This window comes from Crotalus tigris, unplaced genomic scaffold (genome assembly GCF_016545835.1).
Source record: "Crotalus tigris isolate CLP2741 ecotype Arizona unplaced genomic scaffold, ASM1654583v1 scf7180000023658.1318691, whole genome shotgun sequence".
In the NCBI taxonomy this organism is placed as follows: Eukaryota; Metazoa; Chordata; class Lepidosauria; order Squamata; family Viperidae; genus Crotalus; species Crotalus tigris.
In genome coordinates, this window is record NW_024100104.1 from 445,867 (window position 1) to 461,755 (window position 15,889).

The following is a 15,889-nucleotide window of genomic DNA, read 5'->3' on the forward strand; positions in this document are numbered from 1 at the left end:
CATGCCTGGTTCTAATTGTTCTTGACCTGCATATAGATTCTCAGGAGACAGGTAGGGTAGTCAGGTACTCCCATTTCTTTAAGAACTTGCCACAGTTTATTGTGATCAACCAACAATCAAAGACTTTAGTGCAGTCAATAAAGCAGAAGCAGATGTTTTCTGGAACTCCCTTGCTTTTTCCATAATCCAGTGAATGTTGGCAATTTGATCTCTAGTTCGTCTGCCTCTTTAAAACCCAGCTTGTATTTCTGGTAGTTCTTGGTTCACATACTGCTGAAACCTAGCTTGAGCCGGGGTGGTGCAGTGGTTAGAATGCAATAGTGTAGGCTACTTCTGCTGACTGCCAGCTGCCAGCAGTTTGGCAGTTTGATTCTCACCGGCTGAAGGTTGATTCAGTCTTCCATCCTTCCGAGGTCGGTAAAATGAGGACCCAGATTGTTGGGGGCAATATGCTGACTCTGTAAACCATTTAGGGAGGGCTGTAAAGTACTATGAAGTGGTATATAAGTCTAAGTGCTATTGCTATAGTACGCTCTTAAGCATGACTTTGCTAGCGTGTGAAATGAGTGCAATTGTACAGTAGTTTCAACATTCTTTGGTATTGCCCTTCTTTGGGATTGGAATGTAAATGACTTTTTCCAATCAGTGATCATTGTTGAGTTTTCCAAATTTGCTGGCATATTGAATGTATCATTTTATCTGAGGTGTGATTTTTGCTAATTCTGTGTTGGTCAGATCTCCCAATTTGTGTCATCTCCAAATTTGATAATAAACTCATCAATCCTATTTTCTAGATTGTTAATAAAAATGTTGAGTAATACTGGTCCTAAAACAGATCTCCCTGAACAGTCATTGGTTCCTACTTTCAAATACAGTATTGAGCTATTAATGCTGTCTCTCTGAGTACAGTTAGCCAAACTTACTATAGTGCCATACAAATTATACTTTAATAGTTTGCAGAATCATTTCAAAGAAAGAATACAAATAAATTATGGGAGAACACAGTGAGAAAGATACTGGGTTCTTCAACATAATAAAATAATCTTTTTTTTTTTTTTTTGCAGCAGAAACCACATACCTAGCAATAATGTGCTAGCTACTAATGAAGCTGTATCTTCTGAGAATCTATATTGTGAAGATGGTATTGAAAAAGAGACTGGAAAATCTGCTATTCATCAGATGAATGAACTACATTCTCTAAAACAGAATCATTCAGAATCAAATGTATTAGATGATAGAAGTAAACTAAATAATTGCCTTTCCAGAAATACTTATGACCTAATTCAGGAAGAAAATGATAATTTGAATATACAGGATTCTACTTCACTGCAAGACATGAAGTACCAGCCTTCCACAATAAGAAGAGGAAGGAAACATTCTCTCCTGGGCAGTGAGACATTTGATAAAAAATTATTAAAAGCTGAATTACAACTTGGGGCAAATGTGCCTTGTGAAGCTGTTCATGGTTCATTTGGAACTCCATCACCGGATGAGTCAAAGGACAATATAGCATCTAATTCAACGCAAAGCCATGAAATTCCACACAGAACTCTAATGAATAGAACCATTAGCTTAACTTTTGAGAATAATTCCTTAGAAAGTTCAACTATTGATTCTTCAGTTTTTCTGCCTGCAAAAAAGAGCAATAGTCTTCCTGTATATGGAGGATCATCGAAACTTTATGATGCCTCTATAATTATGGGAAGTGAAAATGTGGGTAGTAACCATTCTGTTTGCTGTGGAATGATGAATCTGGGGATTAGTGAAGAGGTGAGATCTGACCCATGTGCTGCCTGTGGACCAATAAAACTTTCCTTAGATGCGAAAAATCTCATCCAGTCCCTGGATCAGGCGAATGATATTACAAGTGATCAGTTGGAGTTTCTCTTGAATGGTAGCTCTCCATCAGCCAGTCAGAAGAACTTGTTTGTTAATAAGTCTTCTGAGTACTTTGACAGTGATTTCTCTATACTTTGTACTTCAGAACTTGAAAGTGCTGTACCAACTTTGAGGGATGATCTAGAAATTAATTCACTAAAAAGTAATGTTGAATCTCAAGAAGACTTCCTGGCATTAAAGCAGCAGCATTTGGCACAGATAACATCAACTCCTGTAAAACTAGAAAATGTGCTATCTCCAACAACTTTGAACACTGAAATACTAGAAGGCAGTTATACTGGTAACTGCTACCACCGAGATGGTTCCCGACTCAGTAAGTTAGAAGCAATTGTTACTGCTCTCTTTCTCTCTCTGGTCTTTAATAAATATTGTTTAGAAAGCTACAGGGAATGGGAGTTTATTATGAAAGGGATGGATATTGAATACCAAAGAAAATTTATGAACACACTATCTAACTATACTAAATGTTAATCTGATTTTGTTAATTTCTCTTGGTTGATAGTATTCCTTCCTTCCTTCCTTCCTTATAGACCAATCATAGTATACTCTTGAGTGTCATACCTAAACAGATACTACAACTGGATTAAGAACAATACATAAACAGATATAATCTAAAATCCCTAATCATAGTTAACAACAATCCAGCTATAGATTTTATTTTGTTGGTAGGTATAAAATAAATATAGCTTTATAGCTTTTGGAAAACACAAGATGCTAGGGGGACAATCTAAATTTCTGGTGGGATGCTGGAGAAAGAGTTTGCAAGAATTTGGCTATCTGCCTACCCTTAGGCAAAATTCCAACCTTGCCTTATTTTTATCAAATTTATATTTATAATGTTTTGAGCTGATTAGTTAATGATCTTGACTCACAGCACTGAACAAATCTCAAGGTGTTTTGAAAGTCAAAGTTAGCCTTTCCTACCAGGTAGTTTCCAATATGCGTTGACTGAGAATTTTAACAGTTACTATCCCAGCAACTCTAGATCACGCAATATTCAGAAAAGCTGATTAAAGCCATGACTTATTTTAGGATAATATTGTTGAGTATGAATTTGAGCAGCGTAGTGGCCTAGTGGTGAAGACACTTGCTTCCTACTCAGAAGGCTGGGAGTTCAATCCTAAGTAGCAGCAAATGTTTCTCTCCTAAGGTCCAAAGAAACTCCATGTAGGCATCCAGAAGGGCATCTGGTCAATAAACTCTCAGCTCCATCCAGTTGCCCTGACTCTACCCCAAATTAAGAATCTCATTCTCAGGTAAGTGTTGTACTTCTTTTCTTTATCTCGTTTTATATGTTTTATGTGTTTTTATCTTGGTTAATAATTTTTCAGGCATACTCTTTGAAGTGAAACGTGTGGAATTACATGATCCGGCTGCTCTATTTTGTATTTGGGTTATGAGAGACTTTTTTCAAAGCCAGAAACAAGCAGCAGCAAAGACACAATTACTTCTTTCTAGCTTGGCCAGTTCCTGCCAAACATTAGATGAAGTCTCAGCTGTTAATTTGTCAGAAGTAAGTATATTGAGTTCTATATAATTATACTATAGTTTTTCTTAGTGTTGGCCCAGCCAACCCTGCTCACTGCTGATTTCTGGGAGATGAAGTCCACATACCTTCGTTATCAGGAATTCTTGTTTAACCGATAGTAGGAATAAAATGTTGAGTGAAACCTACGAGGTATGATTAAATCATCCAATAGGAAATTATTGCTATAGTCTAGAAAGGGCAGGGGCCTTGGAACTACATTTTAATGCTACTGTTTATGCTGAAAAACATTCCCTGGCATTCCCCAGAATGGATTATTTAGCTCCTCCTCTAATTCTTAATTTATTGCTCATAAACACCTCTTGCTCCTCTGTTGACCTTTTTTCTTTTTCTTTTAAGGAGTTGTTTCTTTATTCATTGTTTTAATGAATAATGTACCATGTTTGACTTTGTGTTTGTGTTCACAAAACACTTTCGTATTGTCAATAGCGGAAAACCCAGACTGTCCTAATTATTATATTATATTTTATTTATTTATTTATTTTATGAGATTTATATACTGCTTTAAGTGCAAGCACTCTCTAAGCGGTGTACACCAGTAAGCAATGTATATATATATATTTTACATTGCCCCCAACAATCTGGGTCCTCATTTTACCTACCTCGGAAGGATGGAAGGCTGAGTCAACCTTGAGCTGGTAAGATTTGAACCGCTGACCTGCTGAACACAGTCAGCTAAAGTGGCCTGCAGTACTGCACTCTAACTGCTGTGCCACCTCGGCTCAATATATTGGAATAGGCAGATATCCTAATGATATGAGTATGTATGCCACTGGTACTATGGTGAGCAATAAAGCAATCTGTAAGGCTCCTCTACTTTAGATAAGTGGCTAAGATAAATCTGAATGGGAGTGTATTGCAATAAGAGGTCAGTGCTTTTAACTTGACCACTGGGTTTTGGCCAAAACTCAGCGCCTGAAAAGATGAAATTCAGACCACCAGATGGCAGTGCAAACCAGGGAATATGCCCTGCTTAATGTGACATTGATTTGCCTAGGCCCTAGTCCTTCATTGATAATCCAATTAACTTTCACATCTGTTAAACTGTTAAAATCCTCTAATTAGGGTCAGGTCCCAAGAGTTTATTGGGAGGATTAATTTGTTTGAAAAAAACTAAAGTTTCTGCAATTAGTTGCTCAATATCTCAGCAAGATGAGGACAGCCATTCTATAAATGAGCATGTTATAGTGGCTGCAGTAGTGCCATTATTACTATAAAAAACAATGGTCTCTTGAGATTTGGTCATTGGTCCTGGATGATGTTTTTGTTTTAAAACAATAACACAATACAAATTTCTTCTTTGAAAAGTTTCAGAAAAGTTGCCTTTTGCAACAGACATAAAATGCATTTCCATTTCGTTGTGCATAGATTTTTTTGGGGGGGGGGTAGATTTAGTTCTCTTTGGAAAGAAACATAGGAACTCAGAAGATAGGAAACTCAGAGCATTTATATAATATTTTGGTTTCTTTGCAAAGATACTGCTCTGCACAATATATGGAGACAGTCTAACCTTCCTGAAATGTTATATATATTTACCACATCAGATTCCCAATGTTGTAGCCTTCAGAAGTGCCTTACTGAATTTAAAATTAGCTCTTTTCCCATTATCTATGTAACATGCCATGATTGCATTGATTTTTCCCTATTTTTGATTCTCCCTGTACTCCTCCCCAACACACACACATATGCACACACGCACATAGAGTTATGTATCTGGAATTTTTAATAGAAGAATAATCTCAACTCATCATTTCAGAACATTCATCAGTATTCTAGGCATTTCTTGGCAGTTTTGCATAATTTGCAAGAAATCTCTAATAAAAGCAGACAGAATTGGATGATAATTTTGACAGATACAAAGTGTTGCCATTTTAACTAATAACTGAAACTGCCACATTTGCAGGATTACTAGGTATCTGGTAAAATTGGAGCATGTTTGGTTAATCTTTGGATGGTTTTAAATAGTATCTACATTATTTATTTATTTATTTGATTGATACCCTGCTTTGGGCTAATTTCCAGGAGCATCCTCTTGAGTTTAGAGTAATAATTGAATTTATTTCAAAATTAATTAGTGATTTCAAATACAGAAGTAACTCAAAAATATCAACAATTTTAGGACAGCCACAGATTAAAGATTATTTTAATATATTTCCACATTTTTCCTTGTTTTTCTCTTTTGGTTGTAACAGTTCACTAAACTGTTATGATGTTGCATCAATTCTTTTTTGCTGCAGTTAATCAAAACCACACCCTTATTTGAGAATTCACGAAGAGCCGAAGAATTAGAAAGACTGAAAGCTTGTGAAGGAGGCTATGCAGAGAAATATGATACTCTTACTTTTATTGGAAAAGGAGCTTTTGGGTTTGTCTGGACAGCAAAGTGCAAAATGAACCAAAAAGAGGTAAAAAAGCTATTCACTTAAAATTGGTAGTCATGTTAGTATTAGCTGCTTGCCATTGTGCATTATGTTATTTTACGTGTTCTGTGCATTATTAAGAAATATCTTTCTTTTATACTCTGGATGAATACAGATAGTCCTTACTTACTGACCACTTGTTCTATGGCCATTTGAAGTTATGACAGTGCTGAAAAAATAACCAATTTACAACCAATTGCTACCTGTGTAGCATTCCACAGTCAAATGATAATTGAAGAAGAGATTTGAGCAGAATAAGCAGGCATATTCTGTTGCCCTGCCTATTTAACTTATATGCAGAGCACATTATGAGAAAGGCAGGGCTAGATGAATCAAAAGTTGGAATTAAGATTGCCGGGAGAAATATCAACAATGTAAGATATGCAGATGGTACCATTCTAATGGCAGAAAGGGAAGAGGAACTAAAGAGCCTCTTGATGCGGGTGAAGAAGAAGAGTGCAAAAGTTGGCTTGAAACTCAACATTAAGAAAACCAAGATCATGGCATCCGGCCCTCTCAATTCCTGGCAAATAGATGGGGAAGAAATGGAGGTAGTTACAGATTTTATCTTCATGGGCTCCAAGATCACCACAGATGGGGATTGCAGCCAAGAAATTAAAAGACCCTCCTGGGGAGGAAAGCTATGGCAAATCTAGACAGCATACTAAAAAGCAGAGACATCACCCTGCCAACAAAAGTACATATAGTCAAGGCCATGGTCTTCCCAGTTGCGATGTATGGCTATGAAAGTTGGACCATAAGAAAAGCTGAGCGCAAAAGAATTGAGGCCTTTGAACTATGGTGCTGGAGAAGACTCCTGCGAGTCCCCTGGACTGCAATGGCGATCAAACTGGTCAGTCCTAGAGGAGATCAACCCTGACTGCTCTTTAGAAGTCCAGATCCTGAAGTTGAAACTCAAGTATTTTGGCCACCTAATGAGAAGGAAGGACTCACTGGAGAAGAGCCTAATGCTGGGAAAGATTGAGGGCAATAGAAGAAGGGGACAACAAGAATGAGGTGGGTGAATGGAGTCACTGAAGCAGTAGGCGTGAGCTTAAATGGACTCCAGAAGATGGTAGAGGACAGGAAGGCCTGGAGGAATGTTGTCCATGGGGTTGCAATGGGTCGGACACGACTTCGCAACTAACAACAACAACAAAGCAGGCATATAATAAGGAATGCATATCAAAAGCCATGAGTGCCTTTGACACAGCTAGTGTATTCCTCATTGTGTATCTGATTACTCTTATCATAAACCTGATTGTAACTTTGAATGGCTGCTGAATGATCAGTAAGTGATGACTACCTGTATTTTGTTTGCAAAATGAAGAAAAAGTATCCTTTGTTTTGTTTTTGTCAGAGCTTTAGTTCAGAGGTAGAAAAGTAAATTTGATCTGATTGAAAAAAAATCTAAAATAAAAAATAGTCCTGAAGGTGGTTTTCTAAAAGGCAACTGGACCTTCTTGTGTTTTTTTTTTTTTCTTGAAAATGGTTTGCTTCTCAAACAAGAAACTTCTTCAGTTTTCAGCTTCTTGAATGAGAAGCAAAACATTTTCAAGGAAAAAACCCAAGAAAGTCCAGTTGCCTTTTGGAAAAGCACCATTGGGGCAACCATGAGCTGGATGATTGAGAATCCATAGACAAAATGGAAAATAGTATTTTCTTCCATAGGTGATAAATTGTGATGGATAAATCTGATAAATCTGATCTTTACAGTAGAGTAAGAGATTTAGGATTCCAAGTTATCTAATAATTGTCAGAGTAAAAAGCCTGCTCTTTTTAAATTAGTGCATTTTATTGAAGGACTTTTTAGGTAGGAGATGGGAGAAGCTTTATATATGACTGAGAGCTTCGTTGAAACAAATTCTTAGATTAACTTTAAGCTCAAAGATATCACTTTTTTTCATTCTAAAAAAGCTAAATGACTTTGCGAGCCACTGTTGTGAATTTGATTCCAAGATAACCTTAGGAGCCACATTAAAGTTAATATTTTAGATATATAATGGAGCTTGGCACAAAAGATAATCTGATGAATATGGCATTTGATTCTGGTGATTGTATACATATATGCTTCAAGTAGCAACTTCACAGTGCTACTGATAGAAGAAACTTTTTTTCCCATAGAGTCAGTGGATTTGAATCTATTTCTCAGTGAGATTTTTCATTTTTTTTCCTAATAGTGTCTGGACTAGTATAACTTCTGCAGCTTAAGTTTGTATCACAGACAACCTGAAAAACTCCCATTGCAGACTCATTAAGAAAAATGAAAAAGAATAATAAATGTTGTCTGACTGAAACAGTATGTATATGGGCAGAAAACATCAGTAAAATAAAAATCTAAAATGAAATTAAAAAAATAGAAAAGATTTGCAATTTGAACAAACAGCAGATTTTTTTTAAAGAAAGTGGAAATAATTGTAATTATTAAAGCAATATCTTATCATGAAAAGAAAACTGAGCAATACTGAGAAATATTCAGAGGAGCAGATCTTTAGAAATATGTGGCATCTTCACTTTTCTTATATTTGTCTAAGAACAAATATTGGGAGTTACTGCATTAGTATTTGGATCAGTGAGTTTATGTTAGAATGTTTATGCTAACTTTTATAAGCTGCAGTGTCTGTAAAATTGCAGGTGATGAATCTTACATTGATTTAAACCAGTGTTTCCCAACTTTGGCAATGTATGTATGGACTTCAACTCCTAGAATTCTGAGCAATGGCCATGTTGACTAAGGGATTCTGCCTACTGAAACCTACACCTCAAGAAATTTCCAAAATTGGGAAATGCTGATTTAAATCTAAATATTCACTATGTCTAAATCAGGGGTAGGCAACCTTGGCTCTTTTATGACTTGTGGACTTCAACAGCCAAGGTTGCCTACCCCTATCTAAATAATGAAGTGAAAACATGAACTAGTAAATGCCTACTCAGATAGCATTGCTTATCTTTTTAACAAAGCAAGTCAAATTCAGTTGACCATTTTCTGTTAAATCACTGAATTATTGGGAGGAAAAAGTAATGCATGTACAAAAGCACTTCCCATGCCATCATGATATGTGAATTCTTTAAGCAAAACAAGAAATATAAAATACATGCCTGTTTGAACTGCCATTGCACAGCTTAAGTATATTTTTTAAAACTGCTTTATTCTTACACTAACAGATATAGATAAAAAGTTTAACTTCTTCCTATCCTGCCCCATCCAAATTTGCTTTAATTATTCCTTTGCATTTTATGATTATAGGTCGTAGTGAAATTCATTTGGAAAGGAAGGGTATTAGACTACTGCTGGGTGGAGGATCCTGACCTAGGGACAGTTACTCAGGAGATTGCTATTCTGAAAAAACTTCAACATCCCAATATTATCGAGGTATAGTAGACCCGTTAAGCTGATATATAAAATATAACTTCAGGAATTAAGCCCCTTCTACTAGTGTATGTGAAACCATTTTATTTGGTCTTAATGGCTATTATCTTAGAATATAGCAAATTTCCAAACATGGAAATTCAAGTATTGGATTGTTGAGGGAAAAGTCTTCATCGGGGTCCAATCCAAGCCGGGAATAAACAACATGGCAATTGCTTTAGAAAGAAGGTTGTAGTTTATTGAAGAGGAGAGCCAGACAGAAAGATGTCTCTGGAAGCACATGTAATAGTGAGTGGGTTTTTATACCCTCTTGGGTTTTTGTTTGGAGTTGTTTCCTGTTCCTGTTTGAGGCTTTGTATTTCCTGTGTCATGTACTTCTATCTGAGTCTGAGTGTGCCTCTTTGGCATCTGTGGGTTAATCCTATTGTGTTCTGTTTGGGTGGGGTATGTAGATTTTAGGTGTCTTTGTCTTCCTAAGCTTCTAGCTGGAGGACTCCAACCTTCCTGAATGGATTATTACATCAGCATTTCTACAGAGCTGGTTTCTGCTTGGGGGAGGGAGACTTGGGGTTATTAAGAAAAACTGGTCATGCTTTTCTGCCTCTTTAAGATCCTTTGAGGAAATATAATATTCTTCCCTTTTAATGTTTCATTCTCTGGGGGGGGAGTTGACTTCCCATAGGATCATTCATCATTTTTGTATTTTGTTCTTGATTTGACTTATCTTCTTGCCAGGATTTAATGTGTGACCACTAAGTTTGCTCATTTTATAGTAGTTCTCCTGAAATGTAAGATGAAAATGTCTAACCTATTTCTCTAAGAAGTAGGAAGCATAAGGTATAGAGTTGCGCTTTCCCATAATTTTGAGATGGAAAATTTTGGAAATTATATTGTTAGCCCTAGAATAAGCTCATAATGTTCCTTTCCAGATCAATGAGAAGAACTCTTATCCCTGTGCTTGATACACCCTAACCTCAATACACACAGCCCCACTCAGCTTTATGTCCCTTACTGGATCACCCTTCAGGGTTTGGATTGGGAGCACAATTCTGCAGTGGTTCTGCTCTTTCATTAGTGTATCATTTCAATCAGTGGTGATGGAGGCCCAACAGCCATATGACATGTAGTACTGAACGGCTCAGCCCTCCCCCATACTTTTAAATATCTACATGAAACCACTCGATGAATTTATTTGATGTTTCGGATGTGGTACCATCAATATGCTGATGTCATTCAACTTTTATCACCTCAAGTTATAGAGATCCTGTTGGTCCAGCTTCAGTGCTTGAATGCTATAAGGGTCTGAATGGGACACAATAGACCAGGGGTGTCAAATTGCCGGCCTGCAGGCTGAATGCGTCATGCCAAAACCGCATCTACCCCATTCCCGGCAATGGAAAAAAAGTTGCAATATGTTGCAACATGTCATGTGACATTGCGAGTTTGACACCCTGCAATAGACTATAGCTGAAGCCTAAATAAGATGAAATTACTGTTTTTACACAAGGCTTTCCTGTTGATGTTAGTGTTTTGCAGGTTCTTCATGTGGGTGTCCTTTCTTGAGACGGCAGGTGAAGAAAGTGCAAGGCAATCTAGCCATGATTCATACCATCATTATCACCTAATTGGATTTTATTGCGACCTTTGGCATGATTCTTGTGCCAGCGCTAGCCTCGGTGCAACCCTCGCGCTGGTGTTAGCCTTGCCACGATCCTCACGCCTGCACTAGCCTCGGTGCTAGCCTCAATGTGACACTCGCACCGGCACTAGACTTGGTGTGAATCTCGCGCCAGCGCTAGCCTCAGTGCGACCTTTGTGCCGGTGCTTGCAGCCCCATTTACACATGCTTGCAGCCCATTCATGCATATGCACGCGCAGCTACATTTGGGTATGTACGCATGCGTGCATAAAGATGTCTGCCCCTCCCTTTCCCACTGGGCCGCCAACCCAGAAAATTTGGTGACCCCTGCACTAAACGAACTGTTTTAAGTTGAGGACTACCTGTACTGTAGCCCTTTTCTTACTGACTTTAGGAAGCTATAAAAAACTGAATTATTCTAGACAGCATTTTCATGATCCTGTAACTTAATTTTTTATGCCACTTTTATTATTTCGCTCTTATTTAGTATGACTTATGTTGGCATTCTGTGTAATAACTAAACTGTCATTTCATTGTATTTATTGTAAACTACTGAGAGTGTATTGAATACAGCAGGATATTGGTCCAAAAATAATATAATTAAATCCAGTAAATAAACAAAAGTAGCTTGTTTATTCCTTTTGAAGTGAGAATAGTCCGGTGGGATACAAAATTTATGGGTGGGTTTTGAAAGTTGTTCACAGTACATTCTTTGACACTAGGTACTAGATATTTTTGAGAACCAGCAGTTCTTTCAGCTGGTGATGGAGAAGCACGGAACTGGTCTAGATCTCTTCACATTCATTGATAATCAACCTGATTTGGATGAACCTTTGGCAAGTTACATATTCCGGCAGGTGAGTCTTAGGGAAAGCGCAATCTGCTGTAAGAGCTGATAAAAGGTAAAAAAAAAATTGTTATCCAGGTACAAATTTCAAGCAGACGCCAAGGAGTTAGTTTCCTCTTCTTATACCCCTAGTCTTGATCTGAGATATCTGTGATATTTTATAAAGGAACATCACAAAGTTTCTAATAGTGCTGTGATGTTGCTTCTTGCATATGTGTCTTTTGGTCTGTATTCCAAAGTACATTCTATATGTGGTCTGATCTCCAAGCTTACTCATGGAAAAATAAAAGGAATGAATGCATATATATATATATATATATATATATATATATATATATATATATATATATATTTGCATATCAAATTTTAATAAAAATCTGTTTTCACTATTACAGTATGTTTTTCTATATATATCATAAGGTGGTTTTTTTGGAAATAAAAAATATATCTGAGTTAATATGGTATGGCCGTGGTGGCGAACCTATGGCACGCGTGCCACAGGTAGCACGCAGAGCCCTCTCTGTGGGCACACGTGCTATCGCCCCAGTCCTTGGCCTTTAGCTGGGTTTTATAAAACCTTTTTATTTTAGGCCTCTGCCACCATGCACAAAGAAAAAGTTTCAACCAATCAATTTCAACTTCTCACGGAAAAAAAAAGATCTCGCAAAGTTGGAATTGATTGATTGAACTTTTTAGTCCCACCCAGTCTGCCATTACGACCTATGTGCTATGGTATTGTTGAATGAGATATGTAAGAAAAGGTGGTGACATTAAAATAAAAATTATATCTAGGAAATCTGTAATTTTGTACCTTAGAGCCACTAATGCTGTTGAAAGACTGATTATGGTCTAGGTGTCATATTGACCAACAACAAAAAAAAAAAGATGGAAGAGCAAGAGACTTATGTATAAATGGGGGTGGTGGTGGAAGTTATTTGTTATTGTTGCAAATAAAACATGAGAAGATATTGGTTACTACTCTTCTTGTTTGCTATAACTTCTTTATATAGGTCCCACTAGTCTCTCCCTTTGGTAAGGAATTGATCTCTGTGATGTACTTTTCTCCACACTAGAACTGCTGCACCAAAACTAGAGGCAATAATTGCTCTTGCTTAAATGAAGAAATATTATGAGATCTGCATTTATGGACTATACAGTAGTAAATATTTAATACTGGAAAAAAGGGAACCTGTCTGGTGTAGTAGTTAAGGTATTGGCTTAGAAACCAGGAGATATAGGCCATTCTTAGGCTGAAAACTGGCTGGGTGACTTCAGACCAGTCACTCTCTTTCAACCCAATCTACGTTACAGAGTTCTTGAAGGGAAGATAGGAGGCAGAAATATTAAGCATGTTTGATAGCTTGAATTGAGCAAAATATATAAGAAAGGTGGAATAAAACTAATGGAAATAATAATAAATGAATGAATGTTTAGCCAGAATGAGAAAACTTTGATTATTATATAAACAGAAGAGGCACTACCACACTCATGTTCCTCATGGAATTGTTCTAATGAAAATTTTGTATGAAATATTGCTTCTAGTAATACATAAAACAGTACTGACAATTTTGAGTTTTAATCACTATAAAAGCAGGATTAAAATGAAATGTGAATTTCATATTCTCTTAATTACATGTCTTTTTCAAGGCAAAAAACTAATAAGATTTTAAGCAGAACATGTAATTATTTCTTTGGTTAGGGTTAGTTTATTATCTGGAGTGGATGCTATTCTGATCTCATCTTATTTGTGCATCAGCTCGTATCTGCAGTGAACTATCTTCGCTCGAGGAACATTCTTCACAGAGATATAAAAGATGAGAACATCATAATTGCTGAAGATTTCACAATCAAGCTAATAGACTTTGGCTCAGCTGCTTATTTGGAACCTGGCAAAATGTTCTATACTTTTTGTGGGACAATTGAGTATTGCTCTCCAGAAGTGCTATCAGGCAATCCGTATGTAGGATTTTGAAATAACATTTATGTTTCAATAGAGTACATTAGTCTGATTTAGGGGAGAGGCTGTACATTAACTTCAAAATTCACATAGGGAAAGACCATGGAAGAGTTTTATTATATTTAGAATTAATAAAATGATCTATGAATATGCTGTCAAGCTATCAAGTAAGCTAAGTAAAAATCTAGGAAATTTTTATGATACCAGGTTCAGTCAAACTGGGAAATCATAGCGAATATTAATCCACAATTTTAAATGCATTTAACTCATTGGGGTTTTTAAGCTGCTAATTATAATTTCCTAGCCTGAACAACATGATAATTTGTGATTTGTGGCAGATTTCTTGGTTATACCCAGCATGCTTATTAAATTGAAATGTTAGTGAAATATAACATGTCTTTTTAATTTTGAATCCCCCTCACTTTTGGGAAACTTATGTAACCCCTAATCAAATCTATTCTCAATAATAAAGAAAGCTTTAGGAAAAAAGATGAGAAAGGACAGAACAACATGGAAAGAAGGAATTATATCTGGGTACTACTTTTTAAGTAATTTTTTTTGTTTGTAATAAGAACAGGATAGAATAGAATAGAATTCTTTATTGGCCAAATGTGATTGGACACATAAGGAATTTGAATAATTTTGCCTGTTAAACTCAATGAGCTTAACTATTTAATTTTCTATAGATACTCAGGACCAGAATTGGAAATGTGGTCACTAGGCATCACCCTTTATACCATAGTCTTTGGAGAAAATCCTTTTTGTGAGCTTGAAGAAACAATTGATGCTGTACTACGACCTCCTTACAGTGTGTCAGTTGGTGAGTAGTTCAGTAATGTATTTACAAATTATAAATCAAAGGAAAAGAAAGAGGTTTTTCAGCAAGGTTTTCTATGTAATACAATTTATAGAAAAACTGAACCCGTCACCTTCGTAAGAGGAGGGAATCCTTGTTGCTTAATGCCTGTCATACATTTCAAGAAATAGGACTCCCAGAAGATTCTACAAATTTCACTGGGGACATCAGGGTAGTATTATAGAGGGTTAAGATGAAAATAGTATTGGTCACCCTTTGGGGTAACTTATCTGGATTTAGATGGAAGGAGTGCATTCCCTTTGTTCTGCTTAATCTCTAAATAGTGTTCAGTGCCATCAATTGTTTCTAGATTGCCTATGAAAGTTGGATTGAAGCACTGTTCTTCATTGGTTTTGATACTCCTTGAGTGGGCAATTGCAGTTGCTGTTAGTGAAGGAGGAAAGGTTTGCGTCCTTAGGCACTTCATTATGGAACAGAGGATCAATGCTATTTCCACAACCATTTATAGCAATAAGATATAATACATAAACTGTAATATCTAATAAAAGAACATCTAATACAGACATGTCAAACTCGCGACATCATGTGATGTCACACTACGTATCGGAACTTTTTTGCCATTGCCGGCAATGGGGTGGGCACGGTTTTGCGATGATGTGTCCGGTCTGTGGGCCGGCAGTTTGACACCCCTGATCTAATAAGTATAAAATACTAGACCTTTTTTGTATATTTGCAGACAATTAAGCAGCTATTCCCTTTTATTTAAATGTATTTATACTTATGTTATAAATATCTAGCAGTATTTAGAGCCATTGAAGGAGATGTATTACTTATATCAGATGATAAATTCAAGAAGATAAAAGGAGTCTGCTGTCCTGGACAGTTTGCTAATAGCAGTACAATAGTAAAATACCATGCATAAGGAGGGACAGTTCAGAAAAAAATGAATATTGAGGCCCATGTAGAATGGGTCTCAATATTACCCATACTGCATGGGCCCAGTTATTCATTATCAGGAATTTTCTTACAGTTTCTTTCCAAGATAGGTTAAACGTTAACTTTTCTTGGCATCATAGCTCATCTTATATTTAGCCATTTGGGCTTATCTCATACACAGTCTGAGATTGGATATCTACCAATACACAAGTTTGAACTTCCTATATCTTTGTGTTGGCTTAGTTTGGCATGGTAAGGTCTAAGGCTGTCAACACGAAGATTTGGAAGCAATTACTGATTAAAAAAAATCAGCTGCCATTACCTGATTGGTCAGCTCTGGTATAGCAGAGTAACATCAATACTGCAGAATGTCTGCTCTTGTCATTTGGGCTCTAAATCCAATTCAATGGGCTGGCTTAGATAGTTTCAGGAAGAGAATCTGAAGTATATAAAAAGTG

General features: G+C 36.6%; 1 protein-coding gene across 4 annotated transcripts in view; it reads left to right on the forward strand.

Moving 5' to 3' along the window:
* Positions 1-15,889, forward strand: part of PASK (PAS domain containing serine/threonine kinase) — a 37,200-nt gene that overhangs the window by 18,167 nt on the left and 3,144 nt on the right. For 2 of the 4 annotated variants that reach the window (XM_039320591.1, XM_039320592.1), the window contains 7 exons: positions 1,065-2,212; positions 3,231-3,412; positions 5,683-5,850; positions 9,113-9,238; positions 11,597-11,731; positions 13,478-13,677; positions 14,365-14,498. In XM_039320591.1, the coding sequence (XP_039176525.1) occupies positions 1,065-2,212; positions 3,231-3,412; positions 5,683-5,850; positions 9,113-9,238; positions 11,597-11,731; positions 13,478-13,677; positions 14,365-14,498 (2,093 nt within the window). Of the gene's footprint in view, positions 1-1,064; positions 2,213-3,230; positions 3,413-5,682; positions 5,851-9,112; positions 9,239-10,761; positions 11,732-13,477; positions 13,678-14,364; positions 14,499-15,889 lie in introns of those variants that run through there. The other 2 variants (XM_039320593.1, XM_039320594.1) reach the window with 2 other exon arrangements.